Source organism: Gambusia affinis, linkage group LG01 (genome assembly GCF_019740435.1).
Source record: "Gambusia affinis linkage group LG01, SWU_Gaff_1.0, whole genome shotgun sequence".
Classification (NCBI taxonomy): domain Eukaryota; kingdom Metazoa; phylum Chordata; class Actinopteri; order Cyprinodontiformes; family Poeciliidae; genus Gambusia; species Gambusia affinis.
In genome coordinates, this window is record NC_057868.1 from 4,966,608 (window position 1) to 4,981,922 (window position 15,315).

The 15,315-nt window shown below is 40.0% G+C and overlaps 1 protein-coding gene across 12 annotated transcripts in view; it reads left to right on the plus strand.

Moving 5' to 3' along the window:
- The window catches only part of LOC122827880 (neuron navigator 1-like), an 85,941-nt gene that overhangs the window by 63,199 nt on the left and 7,427 nt on the right, over nucleotides 1-15,315 (plus strand). For 3 of the 12 annotated variants that reach the window (XM_044110972.1, XM_044110980.1, XM_044111051.1), the window contains 14 exons: nucleotides 421-559; nucleotides 3,475-3,748; nucleotides 6,423-7,236; nucleotides 7,337-7,858; nucleotides 9,203-9,244; nucleotides 9,973-10,121; nucleotides 10,217-10,399; nucleotides 10,493-10,572; nucleotides 10,782-10,805; nucleotides 11,017-11,094; nucleotides 11,706-11,789; nucleotides 13,536-13,644; nucleotides 13,738-13,859; nucleotides 14,048-14,056. In XM_044110972.1, the coding sequence (XP_043966907.1) occupies nucleotides 421-559; nucleotides 3,475-3,748; nucleotides 6,423-7,236; nucleotides 7,337-7,858; nucleotides 9,203-9,244; nucleotides 9,973-10,121; nucleotides 10,217-10,399; nucleotides 10,493-10,572; nucleotides 10,782-10,805; nucleotides 11,017-11,094; nucleotides 11,706-11,789; nucleotides 13,536-13,644; nucleotides 13,738-13,859; nucleotides 14,048-14,056 (2,629 nt within the window). The remainder of the gene's footprint in view (nucleotides 1-420; nucleotides 560-3,474; nucleotides 3,749-6,422; nucleotides 7,237-7,336; nucleotides 7,859-9,202; nucleotides 9,245-9,972; nucleotides 10,122-10,216; nucleotides 10,400-10,492; nucleotides 10,573-10,781; nucleotides 10,806-11,016; nucleotides 11,095-11,705; nucleotides 11,790-13,535; nucleotides 13,645-13,737; nucleotides 13,860-14,047; nucleotides 14,057-15,315) is intronic. The other 9 variants (XM_044111008.1, XM_044111059.1, XM_044110987.1 and 6 more) reach the window with 8 other exon arrangements.

Consider the following 15,315-nt stretch of genomic DNA (forward strand, 5'->3'; position numbering starts at 1 on the left):
ACGCAGCATGTAAGCTGGAAATGTAGAGCACTCGGCTTACCAAATGGGGCCTCTGAACACTTAATACCAAGTGCGATATCTGGTATTAAGTGTTAATTAATTGAAGAAAGTGGAGTACTTGTTTTATAGCCTGTAATAATCATCATTGATCAATGGATACAGGAAATCAGAAACATTGTCTCCATTTGATGTCTAGACTGAGGACTCTTTCAAAAAATGTTAATGCTTAATTTGTATATTTAAGTGAACTCCCCTTTTGTATCCAGTCATATTGTGAGAATTTCAACAGTGTTACTTCTCCAAAATGTTTCTAAAATGTTTTTTACTTCTCCAAAATGTTTCTAAAATGATTTTTTTTAAAGGTGAACCAACATGTATGCTGTCTGACTGCTTTCTTTGCCCTTGTTTTTTGTTTCTCAGTTGGGATGAGAGCAGTTCCATCAGCAGTGGCCTGAGCGACGGCTCAGACAACCTGAGCTCTGAAGAGTTCAACACGAGTCCCACTCTCAACTCCCTCCCTACCACTCCCATTGGCTCACGCAGGAACTCGGCCATGGTGGTAAGAGACACAAACATCTATCTGATAAAGAGCGACAAGCACTCTCCGTGTGCGTTTGTGTCGGTATTGATTGAGCTGTTAATCCACTGAGAGGTACTGATTACGATCTGAGTCCAGTGTAGGAAAAACAATAAGAGTAAGAAAAAGGAGATGCAGCGCATTAAGTAGTCCACACACACTCTTGATATTTCTGACATATTTATCGACCGCATTATCTGCAGCGATCGATGTTTGCTGCGACAGACACTCTGCATGACGGGCAGCCGCATTTTTCTTCATGGTTCCTTTGTAGGGTAAGTCAGGAGCTGCTAAAGGCATCAAGCACTTATGTTTAACATTTAGTCATTTGTCTTCCAAGAGCGTGTTAACTCTGATTAATGAGTAGACTTTGTCTTCCAAGAGCGTGTTAACTCTGATTAATGAGTAGACTTTAATCAGCGCCGATTGCTTCTTTAGAAAACTCAGTATGAAGCAGCTGCACAGCTATGAAGCTTTTATTGAAGGGTTCCAAGTTCAGATTTTGCCAAGTCAGCCGGTTCGAGACATTGCATTAAACTTGTGCACACTGCCCTTTTTTTTTTACAATGAAATGTTTCAGCTTGTTAAAAATGAATTACATTATTCAATCAAATAATGATTTTATGTTTTAAAACATATATTCAAAACAACCTTCCCCCATGTGACAAACTAGTTGCCCCTTAAAACTAATAACTGGTTGTGTCATCCATGGTGGCAAGAACTACCAATATGGATGCAGCCAAAAACTAACAACATTACACAACATTTTGTCCCACATTTTTTTCTGAGCTATTTCTTTAGATTGGGCAATGACTTGATGTTGTCAGTCAACTTCAGTTTAAGTAATTCAAAGATTGTTTGTGTGTGTGTTTTCTTAGACCGCCTGATTTAGGTCACGCCTCCGCAGTGTGGCGAGTCTGACTAATGTGGTGCGATTTCAGCAGCAGAGAGACAGCGATAGACAGAGGGAGGTGGAAAGAGAGAGGATATCAATGTAACCATGGCAATCGCAGCACATGGATGCAGGGAGTGCAAGTCTTTGTCTGTTCGCGTATGTACCAAAGGACAGGTCTAGAGCGCGGCCGTCTGTCCACACACACACCCATGCAGGACCATCTGCACTCCTGCAACCGGGCCAACGAGCCGGAAGAAACTCAGCACCTCCCACCACGCCTAGGCACAGGAGTCATAGCAACCATTAGACCCCGTGGCATCATCACCATGGCAACCTTGCATCACATCATTATGCACCCCACAAAGTCTAATACACATGGCTCCTTGTCTCCCCGTCCCAAAGCCATGCGCTGGTCTGTTTTGTCCTGTTTTAATTTTCGTCTCTAACATAAAACCTTTTAAGGTCAGCTGTGCGATTTCTCTCATTTCAAGAGGTTTGTTGACAACATACACGTGTTATAGCAACTTGTATTTCCAGTTTGTCTCTGTATTTGTGCAGTGTTCCTCTCTGTATCGTTGTCTATCTTTGTGTGTTATTGATACTTTGCTGCTTGTCCAGATATGCATCTCACAGCTTCTGCTTCAGTCATCAGTAAATGTGTTTGAGGAAATGACGGTGTTTAATCATCAAGCTGAACATGCAGCACCAGCTCAGCATTTCCTCTGCCTCTGGTAAAATGACTCTGGCTGTGGGTTATGTTGTTTTTCATAAACAAAAAGTATTTAGCAATCTGAATCTCGTGGGAATCGCGGGGTGTGTGTGATGTCCTAAACTGACAGACAGACACTCTCACACACATTCAGAAACTTTCTGATGAATTGTGTAACTGGTGAACCTTTGCACACACACAAAAGCATAGACAGAAACTTGCCTGACTTGATGACGGCCCTGATGTTCCTTCTCTTTCATTTTTAGCATTGCTGTTCTTCCGTTCCGGATTATGTTCAGACCAGACAAGGCTGTCTGGTTTCTTTATGTAGGAAAAAAGTGTTTAACAGTTTCTGGGATTTAGTGTTGTTCATGTCTGTGTATGTGTCTAATGTTTTGTTGCATTGTTTCTCTTGCAACTGTCTCCTTCCACCACATTTAGAGACAAATAAACAGAAGATGCAAAAGTATTTAGAGTATAAAGTTGACACATCACTAAATGTTTTTTTTTTTAGCTTGACTGATTTGCATGAGTTATTCTGTTCAAGAGTCATCAAGAGGAGTCAGGTAGTCAGGTTAGGGTTCATGTCTCTTTAAATTGGACACTAAGCCTATAAAGTGTGGTTTATCTTTTCAAAAAACAACTTGAGCCAACGTCCACCTTTTAAAGAACTTTAGATAAAATGTCTGGGTTACATCTCCACATATGTTACAAGTCTCGAAACGTATTTTGTTCATGTTTTATTCATTTTACACCTGAAACGTAAAAAAGAAAGACGTCCGGTGCATATTCAGCAGCAGGTTATGGGTCGCTCTTTCAAAACGCTTTCTGTATTTTCAATTTTGATAAATGAGTTCATCCATATCTGCTATTGTGAAAAAAGTCAGCTGATGTGATCTCTCTTGCTATCCAAAGAAGACATAGGTAGTCTTTTTTAATTTCAAGAATACTTTACATTTTTCATTGAAAACCTAAAGTCAATTGTTTGTTTGTTTTTTTGTAAATAAGAATACATTTAGTTTACAAAAATTCACTGGAACAAAGAAAGAGCATATACATTGAATTCAACTCTTCTTTATTTTTTTCAAAGTAGAAAATGTAAATATGATTTTCTTCAATGCTACATAACTTGTCTTTTGTGGGTGTGTCATTTAACAGTTTAGCAGGACAAAAACATACTGACAAATAAAAGCCTAGTGAAAGTCACAAGTAAATACTGTTTTCTTGCACATCCCTTTCTCAGACCTTTTTGAGGCAAGTTACCACTCTACGTTCTTGTGTTTTGCTCTGTAGATGCGCACAGATGCAGAGAAGAGATCTCTGGTGGAAAGCGGTTTGTCTTGGGACTCTGATGACAGCAAGCCCGGTCGCAAAAGCAAAAGCAGCAGCTCCTTCGATACGGGAAGCTTGAAGTCTGAGTCGGCCAACAAGTGGAAAGGAGAGAAGGGTGAGCTGAAGAAACCACAGACCATCAGTCAGGGGCATGGGCTGAAGAAAGGGAGAAACCCACCTGTGGGAGTCACGTCCCCGATCACACACACCTCCCAGAGTGGCCTCAAAGTAGCAGGTGAGTTCTGGAACAGACACAAATGGTTATGTAAAATATAACCATTTGAATTGACTTGAACAGATGGGCTGATTTCTCCAGCTTTCTGTTAATTCTCCTTCTTCTTCTGGCTGTCTTACACCCACGCATTTGCGGACACACTCCCTGTCTTTGTGAGACACATTCACCCACAGCTGCAGCCCACCCTCTGGGCCAGAAAGTGGTGCCATGTATCAAATGCCCATCACCACCCACACCCTTCCTGCCAGCCAAACACACACCAACAGTGCTTTTTTTTTTTTTCGCCTTATATCCCCTACAATTCCAGCTCTATTTTTGGGGTTGGACAGAGTGAATTTTTAACTTTGAAATAAAGACTTTAGGATATGTGTCTATGCCGTCATTTGAGATTGTGCCAGCCTTAAAAAGTTTTTCCCGCTCACACACATGAAGAACACAATGGTGGGGATTGTGCAGCTGCCTGTTAAGCACACCATCTGTGTGCTGTTTATGTACGCATACACACACACATACACACGCACCCTCACCCAGTAGATGAACAAAACAACAGGATACATTAGTAACGATGTTCTGTGCAGTTTGGATGTGCAAACAGCCGTCCCTCTGTGGGACCGTCCTGTGTTTGCACTGCCAGCTGTTGAAATGAAAGATATGCCAAACAAGTGTGCTGGGCCAGCCTGTGATCTGTGTGTGCCAGGCTTTTATTGTTATTGAATGGGAAACTGCCAACAAAGCCATTTATTTTACCCCCTATGTTTGAGACAGTAAATATTCAGAAGATGAGGCTGGTTAAAAGCAGATTATTTTTTTTGCTCACCAAAAGAAAAAAAAAGAAAAAAGAAAAGAAACTTGCAGAAGTTTGCAAATTTACCACCATGAGAAAATGAGGCTAATCAAAATACTGTATTCACTGTAGAGTTTATGACTGAGGTTTGGCAAAAGTCTTTGTTTCTGTCTGTCGTTGATTTGCAAATGTCTTTATCATTACTGAAGAAATGTTAAACAAAAGGGGAACAAAAGCTTAGATAATACAAGTTTAGAGTAAATAAGAGTACACTTTTCTAGACTTTTGCCTTTTTCAACTAAATATACATCAATAATTTCACAGAAAGAGACTTTAAAGTATACTTTGCTTTGTACTCTGAGAAACGAGAATAAAGCTGTCATGAACAATAATTCCTGATTAACTCTATAGCTTTAGCTTTGTCTTCTAGTTTGCTCACCAGACTTCAAACTTGCAGGAATTGGTCGTTATATCATTGCTCATTTGCTCTGCACAAGCCTGAACAGTCCTTTTTGAAAATCCTTCAGATAAATGTAAACTTGTAAAGCAGCTCATTAACAATCATGGCAAAGCTTGGACAGGAGGCCAGCAGTATTGTTAATAGCAGGATTGGATCTGAATGAGGGTGACAGTTTTGAGTGAAAGGCAAGTTTAAATATATCGTCACAATATGGCCTGTAAACTCTTAAACATTGGAGCTTTCTATGTCGAGTCAGTTTGTTTTAAGATTCAAAATGTCAGTGTTGTAAATGTCATAGAGTCTCACTTGAATACATATGTAACGCAGGCCTGTTCTGTCGGGACATGTAAAAATTCAGGGTCTCTCCTGCTGGAGTCATAGTTAGGGTGTCTGTGAATCAACCGTCTTTATGCTGAAACTAATGCATACACCCGGGTCCGTCTGTGTATTTCACTGCAACTAGTGTGTTCCTTCATTCAAATGTTCTTGGAACAAGTCACTTTGTGGTTGCACAATGGATTTAGTTTATGACTTGACACATAAACCCAATTTTCCCATTTACATTAGAACTCCAGGAGTAATCTCTTGTCAGTGTCATTATCTGAACATGGGGAACTGTGAGTTTGTGTTGGGGTAGGGAGAAAGCTGTTCAAATGTGTGTGTGTGTGTGTGTGTGTGTGTGTGCGGGCGTACGTATGTGTGTGTATATGTGTCTTTTGTGGGTTTCTAAATACTTTTAAATAACTCCAGATGTCCACAGGCTGCATGGTGGTGGGCCTCGTGCAACAGCACTTCTTTGCCTCTGTTAACGACTGGTTTATAAACCTCACATAATGACTCCCATTAGATACGAATCATGAGTGTAAGGAGTAAGGACTTTGTGTGGGTGGTGGATACAGTGGAGCCTTCCTGTGTCAAATAGATTATTTTTCTCTGTTACGTCCAAGCAAATTCAATTAATCTGTATGTTGAGAAATGTGAGAAAAGGTATCAAAATCCCCTTGCTTTTACCTGTTTTTTATCACCAAAGGACTTCTCAGGTATAGAATTTTAAGTTAAACTGATGTTTTTTTTTTTTTTTTCCATACAGACGAGTTACTTTTCCATGCCATGCTGCTCATGTACATCCCGGCACTCCACAGCTGGGACATTTAGAAATGAACTTACTGGAAAGCTAAAACACTTACTGGAAACTGACAACTATTTTAGGTCATCATGATGGAAAAGAGGAGTAACGATGTGATAACAGTGTGTGTGGCTGTAGTCTGGCCAGCTAGCGAAACTGGGATTCAGTTTTATCAGTGGACAGTCAGTCCTTTTAGGGCTTCAGATTAGATATCATATCCTTTTGTAGAGTGGTTAGTTTCAGTCTTCACACCCAACCTTCTGGAAGCTGTTGAAAGTCATCGCTGTTGTTTTTCCAACGGTAGGTTCTGTGAAGGCAGATGGGAAGCCCATGGACAAATCCCGGCTAGCAGTGAAGGCTTCGGGACTTCAGCGTTCTTCCTCTGATGCGGGTAAAGACCATCGAAATGGCACTGGAAGCAGTGAACAGCGAAAACCCCCATCTGGCCTGGTCAGGCCTTCAGCTGGTGGAAATTTTGGCTTCAAGAAAACCCCTACATCTACCAGCAGCACAGCAAACAATCCCAGTGCACCCACCGTTGGGAGCTCAGGCATCAGCTCTGTGCCCAGCAGCTTAGCGGCTGTAGGGAAGATTCCAAAAACATCTGGTATTCCCGTTAAACCATGTACAGGTGGTGGAGGACGTAAGACAAGTCTGGATGTTTCAAACAGCGACCAAAGCGGCTTTCTGTCTTCAAATGCCAGGACCTCTCTTCAGTACCGCTCCCTGCCTCGTCCTGCGAAGACAAGCACCCTGACGCTGACCCGGCCAAGCTCAGCTCGCCCAATGAGCACCACTATGGACACTAGCTCTGGGCTAACAAAGCCTTCAACAACATCGCCGCAGGGCTCTAAGCTCAAGGAACCCGGCTCAGGACTAAGTTCTGGTAAGACTGGAGGACGTGGAATTCCCAGTCCTAGTCCTGTCAATCAAACTGACAGAGAAAAGGAAAAAGAGAGAGCCAAAGCTAAAGCAGTAGTATCGGACTCTGAGTGTGGAAATGGGCCTCTGAAGGTCAATCCTGCTCAGACCCCTTCAGAGAATGGAGGGAAGCTTCTTGGGCTCAGACCGCCCAGCAGTGTCAAGGGCATGGATCTGTCTTCACCCAACACCCAGAGGTATTCATACTCCTATGCTCTGATTTATTCATCCATTTTTACATGCACTTTAACAAATCATTATGTAATTGCTGCAACATTATCATTGTTTGTCCATCAGGTTGTCTGGGGTGCGCAGTCTGTCAAAACCTCCATCCATGGCCCAACTGGACAAGCTGAACTCAAACAGTCTGGACATAGATGTTCAGGATGGTGTGCCTCCAAAGATTCCCCCCTACTCTAAGCTCCAAGAACGTTCAAGCTCACCAGGAATGTCAACGAGCCCCTGTCTGACCCCCAGCCCCGCACCTATACTCAATGTGAACTCCTCAGCCTGCTTTTCCGGCTCCGGCATTGGCCTGGGACCGAGGCAAGTCACTTCTCTCGGTGTTGGAGGGAGTGAAGGCAGTACCTCTCCCCTGCTCTACCCTCGCACATCAGGACTACATCGCAGTTTGGAGTCTCTACCCTTACAGATGAGTCTGGCTCCAGAACCCCAGGAGAGGGATAAAGAGAGGGTGAGGGGCACCTTGGAGAGAAGCACCAACGCCTTAGAGTCTCAAGACAAAGACCGAGAAGTGGACAGGGACCCTCCTTCCAGCTGGAGCTCTGGGAGTAAAGCCTCAATCACACTCAAAGACAGGTCAGTCAACTCCTGCTGAAATATAATCAGTAGATTTGTCATGTACTGTGTTACCTCAAAAAGAGGTAATGCCTCTTTTTGGTATTACCAAAAAAAGCGGCAATCTAGCCCCACCTTCTGGTCTGTTATGGAAGTGATAGACAAAGGACTTCTATATTCTCAAACTTCATGTTCAGACATCCAAATCACATTTCTAGATGATAAGATCCAATGAATAAACAAATCCCTTTTTTAAAACTATTAAACTGGTTTAGTATAGTAGGCAAGACAATTGACCCTTGAGATGCACAATTGTTTTCTTGAGAGCCTAATTTTTGAAAATAAAATATAGTTAGGAATTTTAACTGAAACACGATTGACTAATGGGTCTTTTTTTGCCCTAAGATAAATAAATAAATAAATTCAAATTAAAGTTCAAACTGTGGTAAAACTTACAGACAATAATCAGTTACAATCTGTAGCAACCTACTGTGAAATATAACATGTTGTGTCTACTCCCTAAGCCTGGATCTTATAAAGCCCTTTTACTATGAACATTAGTGTAAAATGACACCCAGATTGTTGGGAAACTCAAGAGTTGTTTGATCAAATCCACTAATTAAACAATTTCACATTTTTACAAATCCAATTATATAAATGTTTGCATTTTCTGTGCTAGACTAGATGACTAAACATTGGATTCAGAGTCTAGACTTTGAAACCGGCTGATTTAGGTATCTTGTAGAGTATAACTTGAACCATAGGAAATTCAAATGTTCCCACTAGCAAATTAAGCAGACAGATGGCTAGATTTATGTACTGTTCTTGTAGACGCACGTGTGAAACTGTGGCAACTGCAAAACACTAGGAAGTTTTTATACATGCATCTCTTAAGCATATGCCAATTTGAATTTGATAGTAAACTTTGAAAATGGCTTTTGTTGTTAATCCATTGTTTTTTTTTTGTTTTTTTTGGTCAAAAGAGAAAATAATAATGAGCAAATTGCTTAAATATTAGTCAATTTTATTTGTTATTTTTAATAGCCACAGAGTTTGTTTTTTTTTGTTTTGTTTTTTTTGCACTTGGATTAGTATTAACTGTGGGAACTGTTGACATTTTTAAATTAAAAGCTCTAAAAACAAGTAAAGTTAACCTGCTTCGCACATGTGCAGATTAATGAGCTGCTGAGATGTTATTACCACAGGCCTGTTATCAGTGCTGTACCAGCAGCTCTGATTGTAGTCATAATTACTGGCTGCCACAATCTGCCTGCCAGTCGTATTTCGCCTCTTTGTGCCTGTTCCTGAGAGTTTAATATGTCCCTGCACTAGTGCTCGCATAACGACTTTCTTTCATTTCCACAGTTCCCGGAGAGACAGAAACACACTGCCAAAGAAAGGTTTAAGGTATGTGAGTTCAAACACAGAGTTATCCTTTTAAATCCACAGCTTGGTTCATCCCTGTATTCTGGATCAATATGGACTCCATGGTACAGGCTACTTCATTACTCAGGATGCTGTTGTGGGTGTTTGTAGCCGTGTCTTGGTGTGGCTGTGCTGATTTGCAATTAGACAAGCGAAACAATTAACTGCACCAGTGTGTCTTCCATCTTGATTGCAATGTTTTGTGTCTCAAAACATTTTTATTAAACATTGATTTTCCGAAAAATGGGTAGTGGGGGATTCTTGTAGCCATTTCTTAAACTATTTCTTGTTATTCTGATTTGAACCGTTATTAATACAAATGTCCCTCGGTGTCACATGACATAATAAACAATTGTTTCTGAATTTGCAGCTTCCCTCCCCCTTAAGAAATGCACATAAATTATAGGTTGGCTTTACCTGAAAGCCCCCCCCCCAAAAAAAAAATTGTCTTTTGGTGCACATCAAAAGTCATGTTTATTTTAAAACTTTAAAATAAACATTTTAAAGTTTTAAAATGTTTATTTTGATATGGTTTAGTGGTAACCCACTAAACCATATCCAATTTAGTGGGTTACAAGACATCATTTTTGACCAATATGCACGAAAAAGTTTTATTTGATTACCCAAAAAAATAAATAAATAAATAATCATTTTTAAGCTCCCAACCTTTATTAGTTTTGGGTGCCTGACTTTTTCTGCTCTGTTTTTAGTTTCAGTGGACCCTCTCAGCCTGAGGAGGAAACAAAAGAGAAAGGAGAGAGGAGACACTCGCATACTGTCCTCAGTATGACGGACTCCCTCACCCTCCCACTGCTGTCCTCACCCACCTCCCTGCCCCGCACCTCCAAGACTAGTATGGGTCTGTCTCAAATACCAGCTAATAATTTGCACCATCTAGCAGGAGTTTCTCATCATTTTGGCTAATATTTCTCGATATCTCTGCTGTCACAACAGTACCCAGCCCCGTAGGCGGACCCAACAGGATGACCCGGTCCAACAGCATCCCAGCACACGATGCCTCCTTGGAACTTTATAGTGCGTCGCCACTGGGCAGCACCATGTCCCTGGCCGAACGTCCCCGCAGCATGGGTATGGTTCGCTCTGGATCCTTCAGGGACAGAGAGCCCAATGATGAAGGTGAGGCACTAGATTACTTTTGTGGTTTATTTATCAATGTAATCTACATGCAGAATTTCCTTAACTTTTTCTCTCTTAACGTTCACTTCCCAGTTCATGGGTCTGTTCTCTCCCTGGCCTCAAACGCCTCGTCGAGCTACTCTTCGGTGAGTGTGGGCAGCGTGCAGAATCAGGTAGATACTGATTAGTCTTTTTGGTATGACTGTTGGTTTGGAAGGTGGAGGGAGTTATGCTTTTTTTCCTTGCTTCATGCTTTAAAAAGCGCACACCTGAGATAATGTTCAGTACCTTATTAGTCTCCTATGCTTTCCTTTCCTCTCCACTTCTCTCCTACCCCCTCTGTCCTCTCTAACTTCTTGACTTTGATTCCCGCCTTCCCGAGGCTGAGGAAAGGATTCAGGGAGAGGTGAGTGTTTTCTTCACAGCCTAGTCACGCCCGCTGTCGCATCTCCTTTTCCTTCCCCTTTCATCCATCAATCATCATCCTTGTCGATTCTGAGTAAACAAGTCGCCTCATCGTTCTTTGGTCACCATCTTTTCATTTATTGAGTAACATCAGACACTTTTAAAGTGATGCTTTAAATCATATAATTTAACATATATTTTTTCCAACACAGCAAATCCGCATGTTAAGGAGAGAGCTGGAGTCATCGCAGGAGAAGGTTTCCAATCTGACTACACAGCTAACAGCGAATGTATGTATCATGTCTATTTCCGTCTGCCACATAATTTTCTTGCCTTATTTTTACAAAAAAAAAAGGATCTTTAGTGTCATCTTCTCTGACATTTGGCAACTGGTTCCTTCCCCGTGATTCTCTAACTCCGTCTAATAAGGTTGTTTCAGTATGAGCACCTCAGTCAGCGCTCCGACATTAGGCATAGCCTTGTACAAACCACGAGTCATCTACGCCTTCCTTTGAGATATGGACAGACCTTGTTAAAGCCATAACAAATGCTTCAAATACAGAATTTTGATGAACTGGATAAATGAGATGACTCATTTTATTATTTTTGCTAGCCTTGTGCTACAGAGAAGAACATCATTTTCTCTCCTTTGCTAGACCATAAAGGAAGAGATTAGAAAAGAGGTGGATATTGCAAAATGCCGTCCTGTCCAACCTTTGTGTCCTTTAACAACTTAAAGTAAAGCAATCTAGCTGAATCTATTCCTCTTTGGTAGTGATAATGTCTAAATTATGTTCTGCCATTTTAGACCTAAAAATAAACTCTGTACAAATATCCTCTCTTAGACAACTACTTACAAAATGTAAAAAAAAAACCTTTATTTTTCATCTTTTGTGAACAGGCAAACCTAGTGGCTGCCTTCGAGCAAAGTCTGGCCCTGATGACATCTCGGTTGCAGAGTCTGTCGATAAGCCACGAACAAAAGGTACCGTTCCAGCTGCACTTTCAAACTCAAACACACACAAAACAGATTCCATCCAGATTCCAACACTACACTTATCTAAAGAGCAGTGAGCTTAACGAGCCGAAGCTCCGTGAGGCGACTTTGATCACAGCCTGCGGCAGGAGCTAAATGTGGATTAGAGGCCGGGCAACCGGGACCAAATAGTACGGAAGAGAGATGTGGAAAACGAATAAAAATCTTTTTACGTTGCACTGACAAGCATGCATGTGCACCGGCAGCTCCAGCCCTTCACTCTTTTGTCTAGTTTTGGTGTAAATGAACTCGTCACTGCCGGAGGCTGGTGTTTGATACAAGGGGAATGCATGAGGAGTCTCTCGGAGATCATCACGCCTTGCTGCTTCTTCTGAAAGTCCAGTCTGTACCGGAGCAGAAAAGTCTTTGTTGTACGTGCCAGTGCAGTGACCTGTGCAGATCAGCCTGGAGCTCAGCACCGTCTAACCTTGAGATGGACCGGGTGGCTCCACTGAGAGCAAAGAGCTATCAGCTTTAGAAGAAAACAAGCAGAGCAGAAACGCTCAGTTCATCCGAAACTTTTGGGGGAGATCACACACAGCCTCATCAGGCTTGTCTGACTTTATTTCAGTGTGAATGTGAGCATTGCTTACATTAGCACATTAAACTACCTCTCTGAATTTGAGCAACAGAGGTTGCACTAACATCCTGCAATGTCGCAACAAAACTAAATGTAATATTTAGTACTTTGCAAAATGTAAAAAAAAAACAAAACAGTGAGAAGTCAGTTGGACCAAATAAAACTAATGAGTAGCATTAAAATATTTAATGTATATAAATATTTTGTGTAATAACGGAGTACAAAAAAATAAAACATGAAATTAAATATAAAAAACATACATCACATTTCCGAAGAAAAAAGAAACTGATAAAAAGAAAAAAATGGCAATCTCAAATAATTGCATTTAGTTGGACTACAGCAGAGAAGAGGGGCATGGACAGATAATTTAAATCATTGAAGCTACAAGGTTCTCTAAATGTGCATCACATCACTACAACAAAAATAATAGCGCATATGCACTAAGTTAGAATAAAGCAGTTTTTTTAATAATGACATAACAAATTAATAAAAAGTTGAATAAAATGCAAAAATAAACAAACAATAATTTTTCATTCAGGGGAAACAGAAAATGTTATGATTAAAGAATATAGTTCTTAGGTGGATTCTTTAAAGCTGTACCTGTAATTTCTCACCTTTCAAAAGCTACATATCATCTCCAATTCAATTTTGAAAGGTAGAAGTTGTGATTCCTTGCAGTGAAGGAGAATTGGGAATCTTTTAAAGAGGTAAACACCATAATGAGAGTAGACTCACCTCTAAAAGTATATGCAATTCATATATTCATATATGGTGTAAATGAACTGGTCATTGCCTGAGGTTGTTTTCTCACTGAGAATCTCAAGGGACAAAACTACATTAGATTCTATGAGGTTGATTTTTTTTTTTCTTTTTATGAAAATATTTAAATTAAAATTTTTCCAATACTTCGACATAGCTCTGCTGATTTGACGCTTTGTCATTCAGAACACAGATAAAACAAAAATCTGCTGGTGTTTGACTCTTGCACATTCAGACAATTTTCTTAATACTCATTGATAATTCATTTATAGTCCACAATTTAACATATTCACCTCTAACATGCATCCACTAACCAAGATTGTTGATTCATTTTTTCCTATGAAATCTTTGTGCAGGACTCAGAGCTGTTGGAGCTGCGGGAGACTATCGAAGCCCTGAAGACCAGGAACGAAGAAGCACAGGCCGTCATCCACGGAGCCTTAAACAGCCAAGATAATATGAAAGGTTTGTAGATAAGCAGACAGTCACTCCATGAATGCATTTCTCCCTCCCCTTCCTCAAACTGTTGTGACTAATTTGAAGCTTCCTGTCTTCCAGAGCTTCGCATTCGACGTCAGAACTCATGTGAGAGCATCTCCAGTCTGAACAGCTTGACCAGCATGTCGAGTGTGGGCAGCTTGAAAGATCAAGACGCAAAGAAGAAGAAAAAGAAGAGCTGGGTAAGAATGAGTGGGAGTCCAAAAGTGGTGTTTTTTTCTGTTTGTTTTTTTGAAACTCAGCCTGTTTTATTTTTTTTGGTGAACTTCATCCTCTATAAAAAATAAAAAAAAAGAAAAAAAAAAAAACAGCATGGTTGATGTATGACCACTGTCTCCCTCCTTTGTGTTGTGTTATTTGGCTGTTTCAGGTTTTTGAGGTAAGTGCCGTCACTACATAATCATACAACTCCTATAATTTCCATCCACACAGCATGATGGGTCGTCTGAACTACAGTCCCTTCACCTCTGCTGATTGACTTGCTGCTCTGCTGATGAATTCTGCCTGATCTTCAACTGTTTTATTAAATCTATGGCTATGAATCAGTCATGAGAGGCAAGCAGCAGACATGATGTGCCATTAATATAATTAACCACTGCTCAGTTGACTGTCATTAGATGTGCTGAAGTGTGTTTCTCCTCGTTCACGTGATTAACTTGTAGCGTATTCTTCAGCATAAATATGAGAAGTTATAAATTTGACCGACATGAAAATTATGTTTAGTTACTCAGCAGTTTGCTTGTAAAATGAAACAAAAAATTTAAGGGAATAGTTTGTCATTTTAGAGAAATGGGTTTCCTTTTGAATTTATTTAAGACGCGCAAAGCAGTTAACCAATCAGATCAATCCATTTTCTGTTTTATAATTAAAACTGTAAAAAAATGCAGTATCTGTTTGAGAACTGGACGTTGTGGTATGGTGTAATTGCCAATTGTCCTTATTCAAATATTTCCACAGATTTTCTTTGTATTAGATTCTTTCTTTCAAAATAAAAAAAAAACATAATTTGATTACTCACACTTTTTAAACTAGTGGCACACACAATCCTGTACAATCAAACATATCTCTTTGGTGTTTGAGAGCATAGAATATATTGAAAAGCTTCATCAACTTTGTACGTAATGTATAGTAATAACAGGTATTCGGAATAAGATTTGTAGAATTCCTTATTTTCAGCTATATTTTAAAGCTTTTTTTTTTGCATGAAAATAGATAAAATTTAAAAAACAAAAATCCAAAACTGTTGCTAAATATTATATTTCTACAAATTGAAATCATTAATTATATTTGGCTTAAGTACAGACTCATCCATCTCAACGTCATTTGGCTCCAGCTGGAAAACATATTTGAATTTCCTTAAACGGAAGTTTGAAATTCTATTAACAGGACTTATAAGTTAACCAGGTAATTACCGGTATTTGTGAAAGTTTACTGCCCCCTACTGTTTACCCTGAAACACATGCAATTACAAAATGAAGGCATCAACAAATTGAAAATACAAGCACAACTGAGTTTGGAAACTTTATTCACTGTTCTTTTTTAACTCGAGGATTTTTTATTTTTTTTTCTAGAAAAACAAATATTTCTAAATATAGACAAGGCCAGTGAAAAAATATTAATGTCTGGGTTACATACAGT